Below are 14,305 nucleotides of genomic sequence, written 5' to 3'. Positions count from 1 at the left end.
TGACCACGTCACTGGTCACACATTCTAACGTAGTCTCAAACTTTGATAGATCACATGCCTACCTGTAATCATTTAATCAGAGAAATAGATTATAATAGGGAACATTACAGTGTAATATTCCCCATTATAATCCACATGTCTAATTACAAAAAAAAGCATGAAATGGCTGTACACAACTACTATCCCCCAGCCACATATCTATGACCCCTTTACAACCCCCTCCACCTTCTCTGACCTCCTCCGATGTGCGGCTCTGGACCTTCTCTGACCTCCTCTGATGTACGGCTCTCCTCCTTCTCTGACCTCCTCTGATGTACGGCTTTCCACCTTCTCTGACCTCCTCTGATGTGCGGCTCTCCACCTTCTCTGACCTCCTCTGATGTACGGGTCTCCACCTTCTCTGACCTTCTCTGATAATTAACGATTGCAGTAGTTCCAGGCATAGGCTGATCGGGTCCCCTGCGCTTGCGCAGTGAGCCGATCTGCCCTGCTACAGCCGACAGACACAGCGTTGAAATGTGGGACTGATGACGCGGTCCCACATTGTACCGCCGCTGTGAAAGTGGGCGGAGTTAGGGCGGGGTAAGTTAGAATGTGGGAGTACGTCATCGGTCCCACATTCCACTGCAGTCCATGATGTCACAGTGTGCACTGCAGGGGGCAGGGCGGGACGTGTGACACACACGCCTCCTGTGACTCACCTCCCCTCCCGCCGCCTGTTACTATGGACGCAGCCGGGAGGGGAGGTGAGTCACAGGACCCGCCCCCTCACTGTGAAGCCCGTCGGCAGTGCGGGGCCCCGGTGTTCGAACACCGGGACCGCGCACTGCCATATATTGCATGACCGGACCGCACTGAGACTGAGACGGACCGCACTGAGACGTGGGTTGGGGAACACTGTTCTAAAGCATCAAAAGTTGTCACTCTCATGCGGCCATAATCATTAAACTTCTGGGGAAAAATGTGAAAGTGTACTTTGTAAGTCTCTGGGAGACAATCGGATGCACCTAGTACTGACGCAATGCCCTCTTCTTCTTCCACTGGGACGTTTAAAGTAAAATCATCTTCTGACGAGCGAGCCGAGCATCAGACATATGGCAGTGTAGGAATCCATGATATTGTCTTAAAAAAAGACAGTTGGGTATATAAGCAACAACGTAGACAAGAATATAGCAAAAAACACCACAGCAATTACCAAAATCCATCAGATCACAGACCACAAACTAACCACACTTCAAAGCAAGTAACTTCTTATACATCACTTCCGTTTTTAAAGTGTTCTTCTAAATTAAAAAAAAGAGAGAGAGGGTGTCAGACCTTACTATATAGACCAACAAAGAAAAAAGGAAAAGAAAGAAAAGATGATTTCATGATTCTGAAACCTTAATGAGTCTTTTGACTTTTCAACAACTCTGTACATACTCTTCCTATAGGTAATTTGCTGAATGTAACCACAAGTATTCAGACCAGGGACCCCCAGTGCCTTGCAGCACTGGGGGTCCCTGGTTCGAATCCCGGCCAGGTCACTATCTGCAAGGAGTTTGCATGTTCTCCCTGTGCTTGCATGGGTTTCCTCTGGGTACTCTGGTTTCCTCCCACACTCCAAACACATGCTGGAAGGTTAATTGGCTCCTGTCTAAATCGGCCCTGTATGTATGCATGGGATATAGGGACCTTAGATTGTAAACTCCATGAGGGAGGAGAATGATGTGAATGTATGCTATGTAAAAAGCGCTGCGTAAATTGTCGGCGCTATATAAATACCTGTATTAAATAAATAATAACAAAATAAGAAGCAATTTCAGAGTTTGTACATTTTGATGTTGGTGTTGCCCCCACCTTACCCAGCTGCCCTACACACATTGGCTTATGAAATATTCACAGCATAGAGCGGGCAAAAAACAATTACTAGGACATGCAACCAAATAAATAATTGTATCACCTATAGAAGGTGAAGTTATTCATCTTGATCCAACAAAGCATTACACTGGACACATTAATTAATATCTATAGAAAAATTTTATGTTTGGCATTACGTATGCCAGGCATGATTGGTAACCTAAGGCATATCAGAACTGAACCATGAATACATTTGCAGTGTGTACGTTTATGTCTATACATAGAAAATTGTTATATGACATGTAAGCCTCTGAGCATGTGGCAGCTTTTTTACAATAAATATTCAAGTTATTAATCTAGTTTTGATCACTTCTATATATAAGAGCTATATCAGGGAGCACATTTTTCCTAATTCTATGGTGATTCTGTACATTGCTAGACATGTTCATTTGTTTGATGTATGCCCTTTTTTTGTTATCCATAGAAACCTGCCCCAACATAAGACTCACACTAGATGAAGTCTACTTTCAGAAAAGAAAGATAGACATTATATTGCACCCACCAACGCTGTATGTTTAGGCTGGAGGTGATTGATGAAGTGGGAGACAGCCTGCAAGCATACACACTAAAGTCTTACATTGCCTTTCTAAGCATTTAGACATAGAAGACGCACACAAACATTCACATTCTATATGAAAACTTATTATTGAAGTACATACCACAACTAAGGATTTAGCTGACAATTGGCCTGACACCTTTCTTTTAATGTTGTATTATATATGCAATAGTCTGCATCAGCAGTGGAATAATTGCACCCTGAGTTGCAGGCTGATTTTAATTCATGGGCCCCTCTTCCAGTTTAATGCAGTCAAGCAGAAAGGCAGTCCTACATGGACTTTCATTTGACATAATAGCAGATATTATTGAAACAATGCTTCTAGCTACAGGAAAGGCACATGCATTGCATATGATTATTTGATTATCTTAAAGGAAACCTGTGAATTTCAAAGCTTAAATTGCCTTAGTATAAACAGGGGGGTATATGCAGAGCTTTCTAAGCATTCTGTTGGCCCACCTGGAGTCTGGGCACAGGGCAGCTGCCCACTTTGGTCTTATTAAACCCTGCCCCTTGTCTGCATGTACAAAGGGGATGATTTACTAAAGGCAAATCAGCTGTTCACTTTGCAAGGGGAAATGTATTTTGCAGGGGAATTTGCTCTTAGCTTTGTGAATGTGGTGAAATTTTGTTTTGCAATGAATACCCAATCACGAACAAGGAAAAAAAAACAAAAAGTATTTTTGCTTGCACATGACTGGAAGATGGAAGTCAGCAGAGCTTCCACGCATTCACTAAGCTAATAGGAAACTTCCCCTGCAACGTGCAAAATCCCTTGGAAAGTGAACAGCCTATTTGCATTTAGTAAATCAACACCAAAGATCAAATGTTTCACCCGCAGACTTAATATACGAAGTGTTTTTGTTCAAAAATGAACATCTCCATTTTCTACTGTGAGAAAAGTGAAAAGCACTTTTATGCGTGAAAATGGAGATGTTTAAAGACCTACTGCAGAAATACCGCTCTATCAGCATGGAGCTGAACAAGCCAACCCCCTGGTATTCAAGAAGTTTAGGGTTGTAAATTATGTCTTAGATAGATAAATTATTGAGCTCACTAGGCTGCCAACACACCCTAGAAAATCGGACTAGAGCAAGTTTGGTGAGCACAGAACAACGTGAATTGTGAATGTTACCATGCATTGCAGTCCACTGAAATGCAGATGCATCATGAAATGCATTGGGGTGACATTCACAATAATTGAGATCACAACACACCTATTCACATAGAGGGGAATGTATCAAAACGGGAGCAGGCAGAATATGGAGCAGTTGCGCATAGTAACCAATCAGCTCCAAGCTTTGTTTTTGAAAGCATAAAAAAGAACTCCAGGAATGTAAAAAGCCCTTGCAGTGGGGCTACCCCAATGAACAAACTGAAGAAAGAAGCTGATTGGTTGCAATGGGTAACTGATCCAAATTCAGTCTGCCCCAGTTTTTATAAAATCCCCCCAATAAGTGTTACAATTCTAAGCAGATATGTGCATGTAACAGAGCACCCGGGTGTGAATGGGCCCTAAATGTTTGCAGTGAATGCAGCTTCACTTTATTACTATAGTAACTCAGGTCCAGGATCAGGTCACCGCACTTCGCACTTAGTAAATCAGGCCATTTGTTTGAAAAACTCAGAATAATAGAAAGAATTCCTGATCCTTATTTTAAATGTACTAAAAATGTCTCTGTCATCTGTTACTATTCTTGTTCTATTATTTGTTAGGAGAACCATTAAAAAAATAGAAGTATGGCGAAGTTGATGAACAAAGTGTAACTGGTTAAATTGTGTTCTGAGGATCTCGGCAGGGCCTTTATACCATTTTTAATGCATAAAAATGCATATGAGGAAGAATGAGAGGGCCGCAGCATTAAACTTTAGATGTGCTGGCTGCATTCGTTTTCCTTTTCTGGCTTTTTTTCCCTCGGTTTTCTCACTAGGTGATTTTGTCAGTAACTCACTTCATGTCCTAAATGCTCACCAAAATATATTTATATAGGACCCACTTTGTCCCTAGGCTGTCTGTTTTGGACTACGAAACATAAGGAGTAAGGGCTAATAACTCCTTGTTATTTTTTGTTTGAACAACAGTGAAGAGTGATCAAGAGTGAAGTGCTTATGTACTATCAAGTATTATTGTCAGGCATCCCAACCTGAAAAAAAGTCATTTCAGAGAATTTGCCTTCTCATTTCAGGGAGGGGCCCTCTCCCTCGCCCCACCCACCATCCGCAGGAGGGGTGGGGGATGAGGGAGAGGGCACCTCCCTGAAATGATGGCAGAGAGTAGAGAAGCTAATGCTTCCCTTGCTATCTGCTGTTTTTGTTTTTTTTGTATTCTGACACCTGCTGCCGTCAGAATAAAAATAAAAAAAAGACAACAGCATGGGAATGAATAACTAGGCTTCTATTGGCTTTTTCAATTTGCAATAGCTAATAGCAGACTGGCTATTGCACCCGCCCACTGCTGCTCTCAATCAGCAGAGGAGGACCTGATGGAGAACTTGAGGTCCAACTCTGCTGATTGACAGCAGCAGTGGGCGAGTGCAATAGCCAGTCTGCTATTGGCTATATGCAAATTGAAATAGCCATTAGAAGCCTAGCTATTTCTTCATATGCTGTTTTTTGGGTTTTTCGTTTTCCTCTGACTGAGAGCGGACGGTGGCCACGATGTTAAAAAAGAAAAAAAAACAGATAGCAGGGAAAGGTTTACTCTTGCAGTAAACCTTTCCGGGATAAAATGTTGCTCTCCCGGCCTTCCGGGAGCCGCTATCTTATATGAATTCAGTGTGGTAGAGGCAATGTGTTGTCAGCTCACCTCAGGCAGTTACAAGTTCACTGGATTTCTAGGACTTATAGGATAGATATAAACACATCACTTTTATTGGTATATTACGAAAACTAAAAGGAAGCAAAAAAAAAAGAAATTATTTGCTAGGATTTATTTTACATAAACTTTAATGTGTGTTAAACAGTGTAATTGATGCAATAGTAGGTGTCAAAATACATTATTATATTTGCATGGGTATGAAATAACCTAAAACAGTGCAATGACCGTCAATTGTATAGTATATAGAACAACGTAGTAGGGAAGTCCTCCCGGAAATTTTTCAAAGCTAAACTCTAGCTATCCTTGAAAATTTAGTTTGCAGTTGACACTGCAAACTAAAGATCAGGGGTAGCTAAACTTCAGTCCTAAACTCAAGAGTTAAATCTTAAAAATGCATTTAAGTGCCCTAACTAATAATAAAAATGTATCTTATTTGTGTATCACTCAGCTGTAGATCCTCAAATCATCTCTGAATTCATGCTGACACTGTCCTTCCTTCTGGAGGGTGGCTACTTTTGTTCCCCATGGTCCCTGTGTGTGTTGTAAAGTAACCACCGCTCCAAGCTCCCTTCGGTGATGGACTACAATCTTACGTTTAATTTACTCATTTGTATTGAGATTGAAGTAGAGCTTCAGCTAACGATTATTTTCAAAATCGATTAGTTAGCCGATTATTAAGTTCGATTAATCAGTTAATCGGATAAAAAATAAAATAAAATAAATTTCAAAAAATGGCTCCAGTGATGGGACTACTAGTTTGTATTGAGATTGTAGTCCATCACAGGAGCAAGCTTGGAGCGGTGGAAGTAAAAAAGTGTGGTGTGCAATATAGTGAAATGGAAAGTGTAAAATTATACAGCAATCAATGCAGAATGGCACCGGCAATAGAGGACTACAAAACCCAGCAATAGTACATTATACAGCACAATGCAGAATACCTCCAGCTATAGAGGAATACAACAAATCCCAGCAATAGTACATTATAGCTGGTGGTATTCAGCATTGCGCTGTATAATGTACCATTGCTGTTTTTTGTAGTCCTTTATAGCTGGTTGTATTCGGCATTGCACCACTGTATAATGTACTATTGCTGGGATTTGTTGTACTCCTCTATAGCTGGTGGTATTCCGCATTGCGCTGTAAAATACCACCAGCTACAACAAATCCCAGCCATACATTATACATACAGTGTATAATGTATGGCTGGGATTTGTATTACTCTATAGCTGATGGTACATTGCTCTGTATAATATACAGCACAATGTACCATCAGCTATAGAGGAATACAAATCCCAGCCATACATTATAGAGCACCATGTGTGGGAAAGTGCAGGCTTACCTGAGCAGTCTTCCAGCAACTTGCTTCTGAGATTGTGCCAGTCTATCGGCAGCTGTCATCCACCACACCTGCTCCTCCTTACTTCTTCTCCGTGCGTCCCTGTGCCGATCATGGATGTGGGCGGGCGGCGAGCATGAGGTGGGTAGGAAGTGCGGCGCGCAGCGTGTGTGGAGCCGTGAACAGGGCCAACTAATCGGAAGCCGATTAATCGATGATTGAAACCGTTAACTTTTTCAATAATCGATTTAGTCGATTAGTTGTTGCAGCCCTAGATTGAAGTCCATCACAGAAGTGAGCTTTGAGTGGTGGCTACTTTACAACACACAGGGACCATGGGGAACAAAAGTAGGCACCCTTCACAAGGAAGGACAGCGTCAGCACCAATTCAGAGATGATTTGAGGATCTACAGGTGAGTGATACACAAATAAGATACATTTTTGTTAATAGTTAGGGCACTTAAATGCATTTTTAAGATTTAACTCCTGAGTATATTGTCACTTTAAGTATAGCTGAACTTCAGTTTTAAAATGCTATCAACTGATGAGGACGTCTGCTTTTCATAAAATTCTCAATGATATTAGAAAAAAAAGTAGCGTTTGAATTTCTGTGTTGCTCCTCCTGTGTGGGGGGATGACAGCCGCCGATAGACAGGCCCGATCTCAGAAACAAGTTGCTGGAAGACTGCTCAAGTAAGCCTGCACTTTCCCCCGAGATGGTTCTCTATAATGTATTGCTGGGATAGTGGGATTAGTATTCCTCTATAGCTGATGGTACATTCTGCTGTACTGTATATTATACAGAGCAATATACCATCAGCTATAGAGGAATACAAATCCCAGAAATACATTTGTATGTATAATGTATTGCTGGGATTTGTTGTATTCCTATAAAGCTGGTGGTATTCTGCATTGCGCTGTATAGAGGTCTACAAAACCCAGCAATAGTACATTATACAGCGCAATGCAGAATACCACCAGCTATAGAGGAGTACAACAAATCCCAGCAATAGTACATTATACAGCGCAATGCAGAATACCAACAGCTATAGAGGACTACAAAACCCAGCAATAGTACATTATACAGTGCAATGCAGAATACCACCAGCTATAGAGGAATACAACAAATCCCAGCAATAGTACATTATAGAGCGCAATGCAGAATACCAACAGCTATAGAGGACTACAAAACCCAGCAATAGTACATTATAGCTGGCGGTATTCTGCATTGTGCTGTATAATGTACTATTGCTGGGTTTTGTAGTCCTCTATAGCCGGTCCCATTCTGCATTCATTGCTGTATAATTTTACACTTTTCATTTCACTATATTGCACGCCACATTTTTTTTTCTTTTTTACTTCCACCACTCCAAGCTTGCTCCTGTGATGGACTAAATCTCAATACAAACTAGTAGTCCCATCACTGGAGCCATTTTTTAAACATTTATTTTTTATGCGATTAACCGAACGTAATAATCGGCTAACTAATACCATTTTGAAAATAATCGTTAGCTGCAGCTCTAGTTCAGATCCAGTTCCTGACAAAAAGGTATATATTTGCACATAGCCAAGTTGTCCTGTGTTCACTTTGAACACCCATTCATGTACAGAGAAGTTTAATATTAAAAGAATTTCTCCTGCATATGATTACATGAGTGAAGGCAATATAGAGTTAGGGGGAGGAATGTACGCTTTTCAAAATAAACCCCCCGGAGCTCCACGAAGGACAATACACAGGCTACAGTCAGAAACATACTACTGTTCGTTTCTAAGGATAAAAGCATTTACACCAAATAAAACCAGAACATAGGTATGATCATTCGGCCATACATGTGTACAGTTACTGGAATGACAACTCATGTCTCATTACTTTACTTTGCAGTTCTGAGGTCTCTACTATTTACATACCCCTTCTAGCACAATGGACCCACCCCAGACTTGCCCCCAGTTATGCGGACAATTAATAATTCACAAGCGAAAAATAATTGCTAAAATCCACATTTTTATTTGTCAATAGATTACCTTTATAATGGCTTTTTGAATTATAGTAAACAAGATAATGAAGAGGTAAAATAAAGGTTTTAGTCCAGAATAACACCTTTGGCAGTTAAATAGAACTTGTGCTTAGATATCTGTACATTAGGCCAAAAAGAGGGACAGCTGAGGAGTAAAGAGGGACAGAGGGATTTGGTTCTGAATGACGGACGGTCCCTCCAAATGTGGCTACAGTTGGGAGGTATGAATTTATATGAAATTAGTTGTTTTACTGCACACTGATAAAAAATTAAAACATTTCGATTGAACGTCTCCCACAGGCCAGTTAAAAAAATTAAAGTTAAGCTGGCAATACACTGGCAGTTTTTTTCTTGTTCAGCCCTGCGGGGAAAACTCTCCAATACCCAATCAACGCTAAAGAATGGATGGAGGAATCCATCCCTGCTGGGCTATTGTATTCTAACAGCGGCAAGTGAAAAAGCAACTGAATGGCTATAGTCTCTGCTCAGCCAAGAATTTTTGGACCAGCAGCTTTAACAAAAGTCGATTTGTCAATACTGAAAGGCCCACACACTGGTTACATTGGTCAGCAGGACATTTCCTGCATGGGTGGGAAAATCATCCCCGCCAGCCTATTTTATTCTGACAGTAGTGGGTGTGCCTCTCTCGGAATACCCAACAGTAACTGCAGCTGATTTGTTGCAGTCACTCTTTGGCCAACAATATCCGAGCCAGTTCCTTTGACAAAATTTGTTTGAAAAATCAACTTTTGACTGATGTGGAGGGTCCCGAAGGGGCCACACATGGGTAAAATTTCAGCCAAGTCAGCAGGATAAAGAATAAATGTCATATTCCATAAGATTCAAATTCATAACACACTGAGATAAACCTAAAGCTGCACTGCAAGCATATAGATAAACACACAATTGTTATACTGTGTATCTATTGGGGTCATTCTGTCCAGCCAGCATTGAGATTTACACATTCCTGCCGGAGATCAGAACTAGGCTCATGACCTGACTTATTTTGGCTGCAGTTAAGCAGTGGAGTAAGGTCACCTGCCAGCCTGTGATTGGACAGTAAAGGATCAGCAACAGAATATGCACTCAAAATTCTTCTTTCTTCTCCTGTCAGCATGTTCCTTGCAATGCAGAACACCTAATTGGTCTCAAGTACTGCAACTCCCCCTCCCAGTCTGAGTTTCACTGTACTTAAAGTTACAAGAGGCAGATATAAATCCAATTCAGGTGCTTGCACTAGCTGCAGGTAAAAATACATTTCCTGATTTCTAATAAATAACTGCAGTACTTAGTGTTTTCTTTATATCTGCTTCTAAGTGATACTGCTTTGGTGTGTAATTTTTTTAAATTAACTCCCTTTTAAACACGTCCATTTAAAAATAGTATTTGGCTTTCAAGAGTAACTGGCAGTGTCATCCAGACATGACACATTCAACCCAAAGCATGCAATTGCTAAGGTTTTAAGGCTTCTTTCTTCAAGTCTTTGTCTGCCTCAGTGAGAAACCTGTGCTTTATTTTGAAGAGCCACCTCACTATTCCCCGATCAAAGTTTTCCTCATGATAAAGCTGCATCTTAATCAGTATGCCACTGTGCCCAAATGTAATGACTCATCGTTGGCTGCTAGCAGAAGCAACACGGAGCATGAGTAACAGCACTGATGCCTCAATAGATTGGCACTGAGATATGTAGTTTTTATACCTACAGGAAGCAAGTTGGAACTTGGCCTGGGTCAGCAGCTACTGGAAATCATTATCATCTGAAAACAGCTTTTGCCTAGATACATGCTGCAGCATTCCCCCTGTACTGCTGGAGACCCCTCACAAAGAGAATTGAAATAGACCTGCCGTGTCAGTGTATGTTCGGCAAAATACTAACTAGATCTTTCCTTGGCTGATTCTTCACCTTCCGAAAAAACAATAATAATGCATCTACGAGGAGCCAAACACCATACTAGCCGAGAAACACCCTACTAGCCGAGAAACACTTTGATAACAGCACCAAACATTTCTGAAATAGTCATTAAACAGGAAATGTAAAACGATAAAGAAATCATTCTCGATGTAGACATCGCAAACAAATCAACGACTAGAATTTCCAACTCCCAACCAGATAAAAATGCCAGCACCAAACTCACAGTTTGTTTAGTAAATAGCCTGCGTACTTGGAATATTTACCATTTCTATTGACTATTTTCTGTTTGCATTTACAACAAATAGTAGTTGTGCTAATATGTGATTGTGTGTGTCACTTGGAAGAATTGGTCAATGCAGGAGTGGACATATGAATATGGAAATCAGGAGCCAGTCGGTCCAAACCAGCAGCCAGCAGGATTTTTTTAGGAGCCGGCTCCATTGGCAACAACTAGAGAAAACCTCAAACGTTAGGCACCAGCTGTGATGTTTAAAGAGCCTTGTCTACCTGGCTCCTGGGATTTCTCCAGCCCTGGGTTAATGTAAGCCTGGAGGGAAAAGGGGTAATAGTGCACCAGCAGGCAGCACATAGATTAAAGCAGGGCTGTAGCTACCATGGGACGAGTGAGGCACTTGCCTCAGGCGCAGCTGAGAGGGGGCGCAGCCAGGGCCGCCAGGCGGCCAACACAGCCATGGCTCAGGAGGGAGAAGCACAGGCTCCATCTTCTCCTCTGATCCCCGCTGCTCTCCCCCGCCTGTATGGGCAGAGGACTCCATGTCCTCAATCTCTTTTTCTTTTTCAAAAGGGAAATGTCAGGGATCTGTTTAGACCCCTAATATTTCCCTGAAGCCCCCCAAGAGTTAAAAATTAAATAATAAAAAAAACACACACAAAAAAACGAAAACACACCCCACACAAACACACACTCATGCAAACATATTACTAGACATGTGCAAAGACTAAAAATTTGTTTAGAACTAAATGAACGGAAACTAAAAATGTTTTCGTTAAAACGAAAACAATTTTTTGTGCTATTTTGGATTTTGCCTCCAGTGCATTCTGCGCATGCGCGCTGCTATCCTGGAGGCGAGGCGCATGGCATCACATATCGCACAAGTATGTTGGGGGGCACAATTTTCTGTTCTTGCTTCGGGCACAAAAGGAGCTAGCTACGGCTCTGGACTAAGGGACAGCACCAATGACTTGCAGCTCTGGCACCTGGGTTTAAATCCATCCAGTGACATTGAGTTTGCATGGAGTTTGTGTATTCTCATATCTATGTAGCCATTCTTCCAGTGCTCTTGTCCCCTTCCATATCCCAAAAATATGCTGATTCGTTACTTGGGTGGCTCCTGGTTTTAAAAACACCCAGTGACATTATCTGCCTGGAGTTTGTGTGTTCTCATAGTTATGTTCTCATCCTTCTAGTGCTCGTATTCCCTTCCACATTCCAAAAACATGCTGATATGTTACTTGGGTTTAAATTCACATTGTCTGCATGGAGTTTGTGTGTTCTCATACAGGTGAAACTCGAATAATTAGAATATCGTGCAAAAGTAATTGCAGTAAGTGCTGCAAAAGGGGCCCAAACCAAGTACTGAGTACATTTGCATGCTTGTACTTTTCAGAGGTCTGATATTGTTCTATGTACAATCCTTGTTTTATTGATTGCATATAATATTCTAATTTTCTGAGATTGTGGATTTGGGGTTCTTGGGGTTTTCATGAGCTGTAAGCCATAATCATCACAATTATGACAAATCACGGCTTGAATTATCTTGCTTTGCATGTAATGAGTCTATCTCATATATTACTTTCACCTTTTAAGTTGCATTAGTGAAATAAATGAACTTTGCACGATATTCTAATTATTCAAGTTTCACCTGTATATTGTCACCCTTCTAGTGCTCTTTTATTCCCTTCCACATTCCAAAACATGCTGGCAGGTTAATTGGCTTCCTACCAAAATTGGCTCTTTGTGTATGATTGTGATGGGGAGTCTAGGGAAATTAGACTGTAAGCTTCTCTTGAAGCAAGAACAAATGTTATTCATTTAACAGCATTTGGACTATAGAAATGGGTAAAATCAACAAAGTAATAAATCTGGGATTCGGATGCTACAATTTACCAACCTGTTGGAAAATGTTTAATATTTAAGAATAAAATCAAAAATCACTACAGACGTTGAATCCTCCAGCCTTTCAGTAGTGGAACTTATAGGCACCACGGGTAATGTAAATTGTTTTGGTTAGGTGGGTTTCTCTTGTTTCTGTGTGGCCAACCCTATACTAACCACGTTTACAATGAAACACAACCCACTGCTGATTGTTTAAAAAAAAACTGATGACTGAAAATGTACTTATAAAATTATGAATGCATTATATTAGAGTCTGGGCATTTTGACAAGTTATCGACCCGAGCTAATTAGTATATTCTATATGACCGAACATTTAGCAAATATATGCCTTACTGGTTGGCATCAGGAAGCTTTTTTGTTTCATTTTTTCTTCATTCATTTTAATAGGATATTAACCATGGCTCATTTCACACCATTACCCTATATTTACCTCAACCAGCAAGCATGAATCCTTGCAGTCATACTGCTTAGCACATGTACATTTACTCAGAGACCATGCAACTCTAGCACAAGATGTGAGCTGAGTTTAATCACCACAATTTGCACGCAACCAGCTCTGCATCACAGGATTTGTTGGGATTCAACAACTGAGGCTGGGTAACATACTTGATACCATCACAAGGAGATGGTACGATCCATTCAGCCTTGTGTGGCATGTACACAGTACCAAAGCTGAAAGCACTGCAGCCCATTAACCCTTGGAGCTGTCCAAAATGACCTCTTTTCTGATGTTTGCCAACTGTGAGTTAAACCATCAACAGCGATCTTGACACTCATGTTAGACATTTCAGATGGGCATTGCCCTTAGGGAGGGCAGTTCTAATAAACTGTCAAATAGCATTGCACTCCATCAACAGACTGTCACTTCGTATGCGAAATGTGCTGATCCCTCCATATTCCTCCCTTCCAAAAAAAAATCAGCAATACATTTAGAGCAGTGGATTTTGCAAAACACATGCTACCCCCAAGAAGCCCCCGCCACCACCACCACATCCATCAATGTCTGCTGCATGAATGAGCTAAGCCTTCATTACGTGACAGAGATAACATAGGATAGGAAAAAAAAAGAAAATCAATGTAGAACGTCCTAAATTGTGGAGTGTTACATACTTCTCAGGCTCGCTATAGGGTTCAGCCTTCGCCATCCAGCTAATGAGCAGCTGGGTAAAGACAAGATTGGCCCCTGTAGCAATTTGGGGAGAAAACAGGAGCAAGTAAATTGTAAAATGCTTACAGTTTTTCCAGTCCATGATGAGAGGCTGCTGCTTGTGACACAGAGTCTGAAGCCTGCTCCATAACCACACTGATGAACAGGTCCATACTTCAATACACTGCAGCTTGTGGAGTGCTAAATTATTAAATCTAAACTACTGGACACTTCTAACAACCTAGCTAGTGCAAGCCAAAAAACACATTTCCTAATTAAAAGAAAAGAACTCTACATAGGCTGTGAGAGCAGCACAGTGTAGATGCTTTGCCTCCACTATAACAACAGGTTAGAGGAAATCATGCCTCCTCCAGCTTACAGGATGAAATCTCTGCCTGGAACACTTGAATAGCACCTCTCAGCTTGGTGTTAACCCTCTGCTGCTGGAGCACCATCAGGAAGGTAAATCACTGCCAGCATTTTAT

General features: G+C 41.2%; 1 protein-coding gene across 1 annotated transcript in view; it reads right to left on the bottom strand.

The window, feature by feature from the left end:
• Window positions 1-14,012, bottom strand: part of CALN1 (calneuron 1) — a 239,507-nt gene extending 225,495 nt beyond the window's left edge. Inside the window, exon 1 of the mRNA XM_018563828.1 lies at window positions 13,908-14,012. Coding sequence (XP_018419330.1) covers window positions 13,908-13,993 — 86 coding nt within the window. The 5' untranslated portion in view covers window positions 13,994-14,012. The remainder of the gene's footprint in view (window positions 1-13,907) is intronic.
• Window positions 14,013-14,305: the final 293 nt, after the last annotated feature.

Source organism: Nanorana parkeri, unplaced genomic scaffold (genome assembly GCF_000935625.1).
Source record: "Nanorana parkeri isolate BGI_ZX_2015 unplaced genomic scaffold, ASM93562v1 scaffold702, whole genome shotgun sequence".
NCBI lineage: Eukaryota > Metazoa > Chordata > Amphibia > Anura > Dicroglossidae > Nanorana > Nanorana parkeri.
The sequence above is the reverse complement of the archived record's forward strand: the minus strand, read 5'-3'. Positions and strand labels throughout refer to the sequence as shown.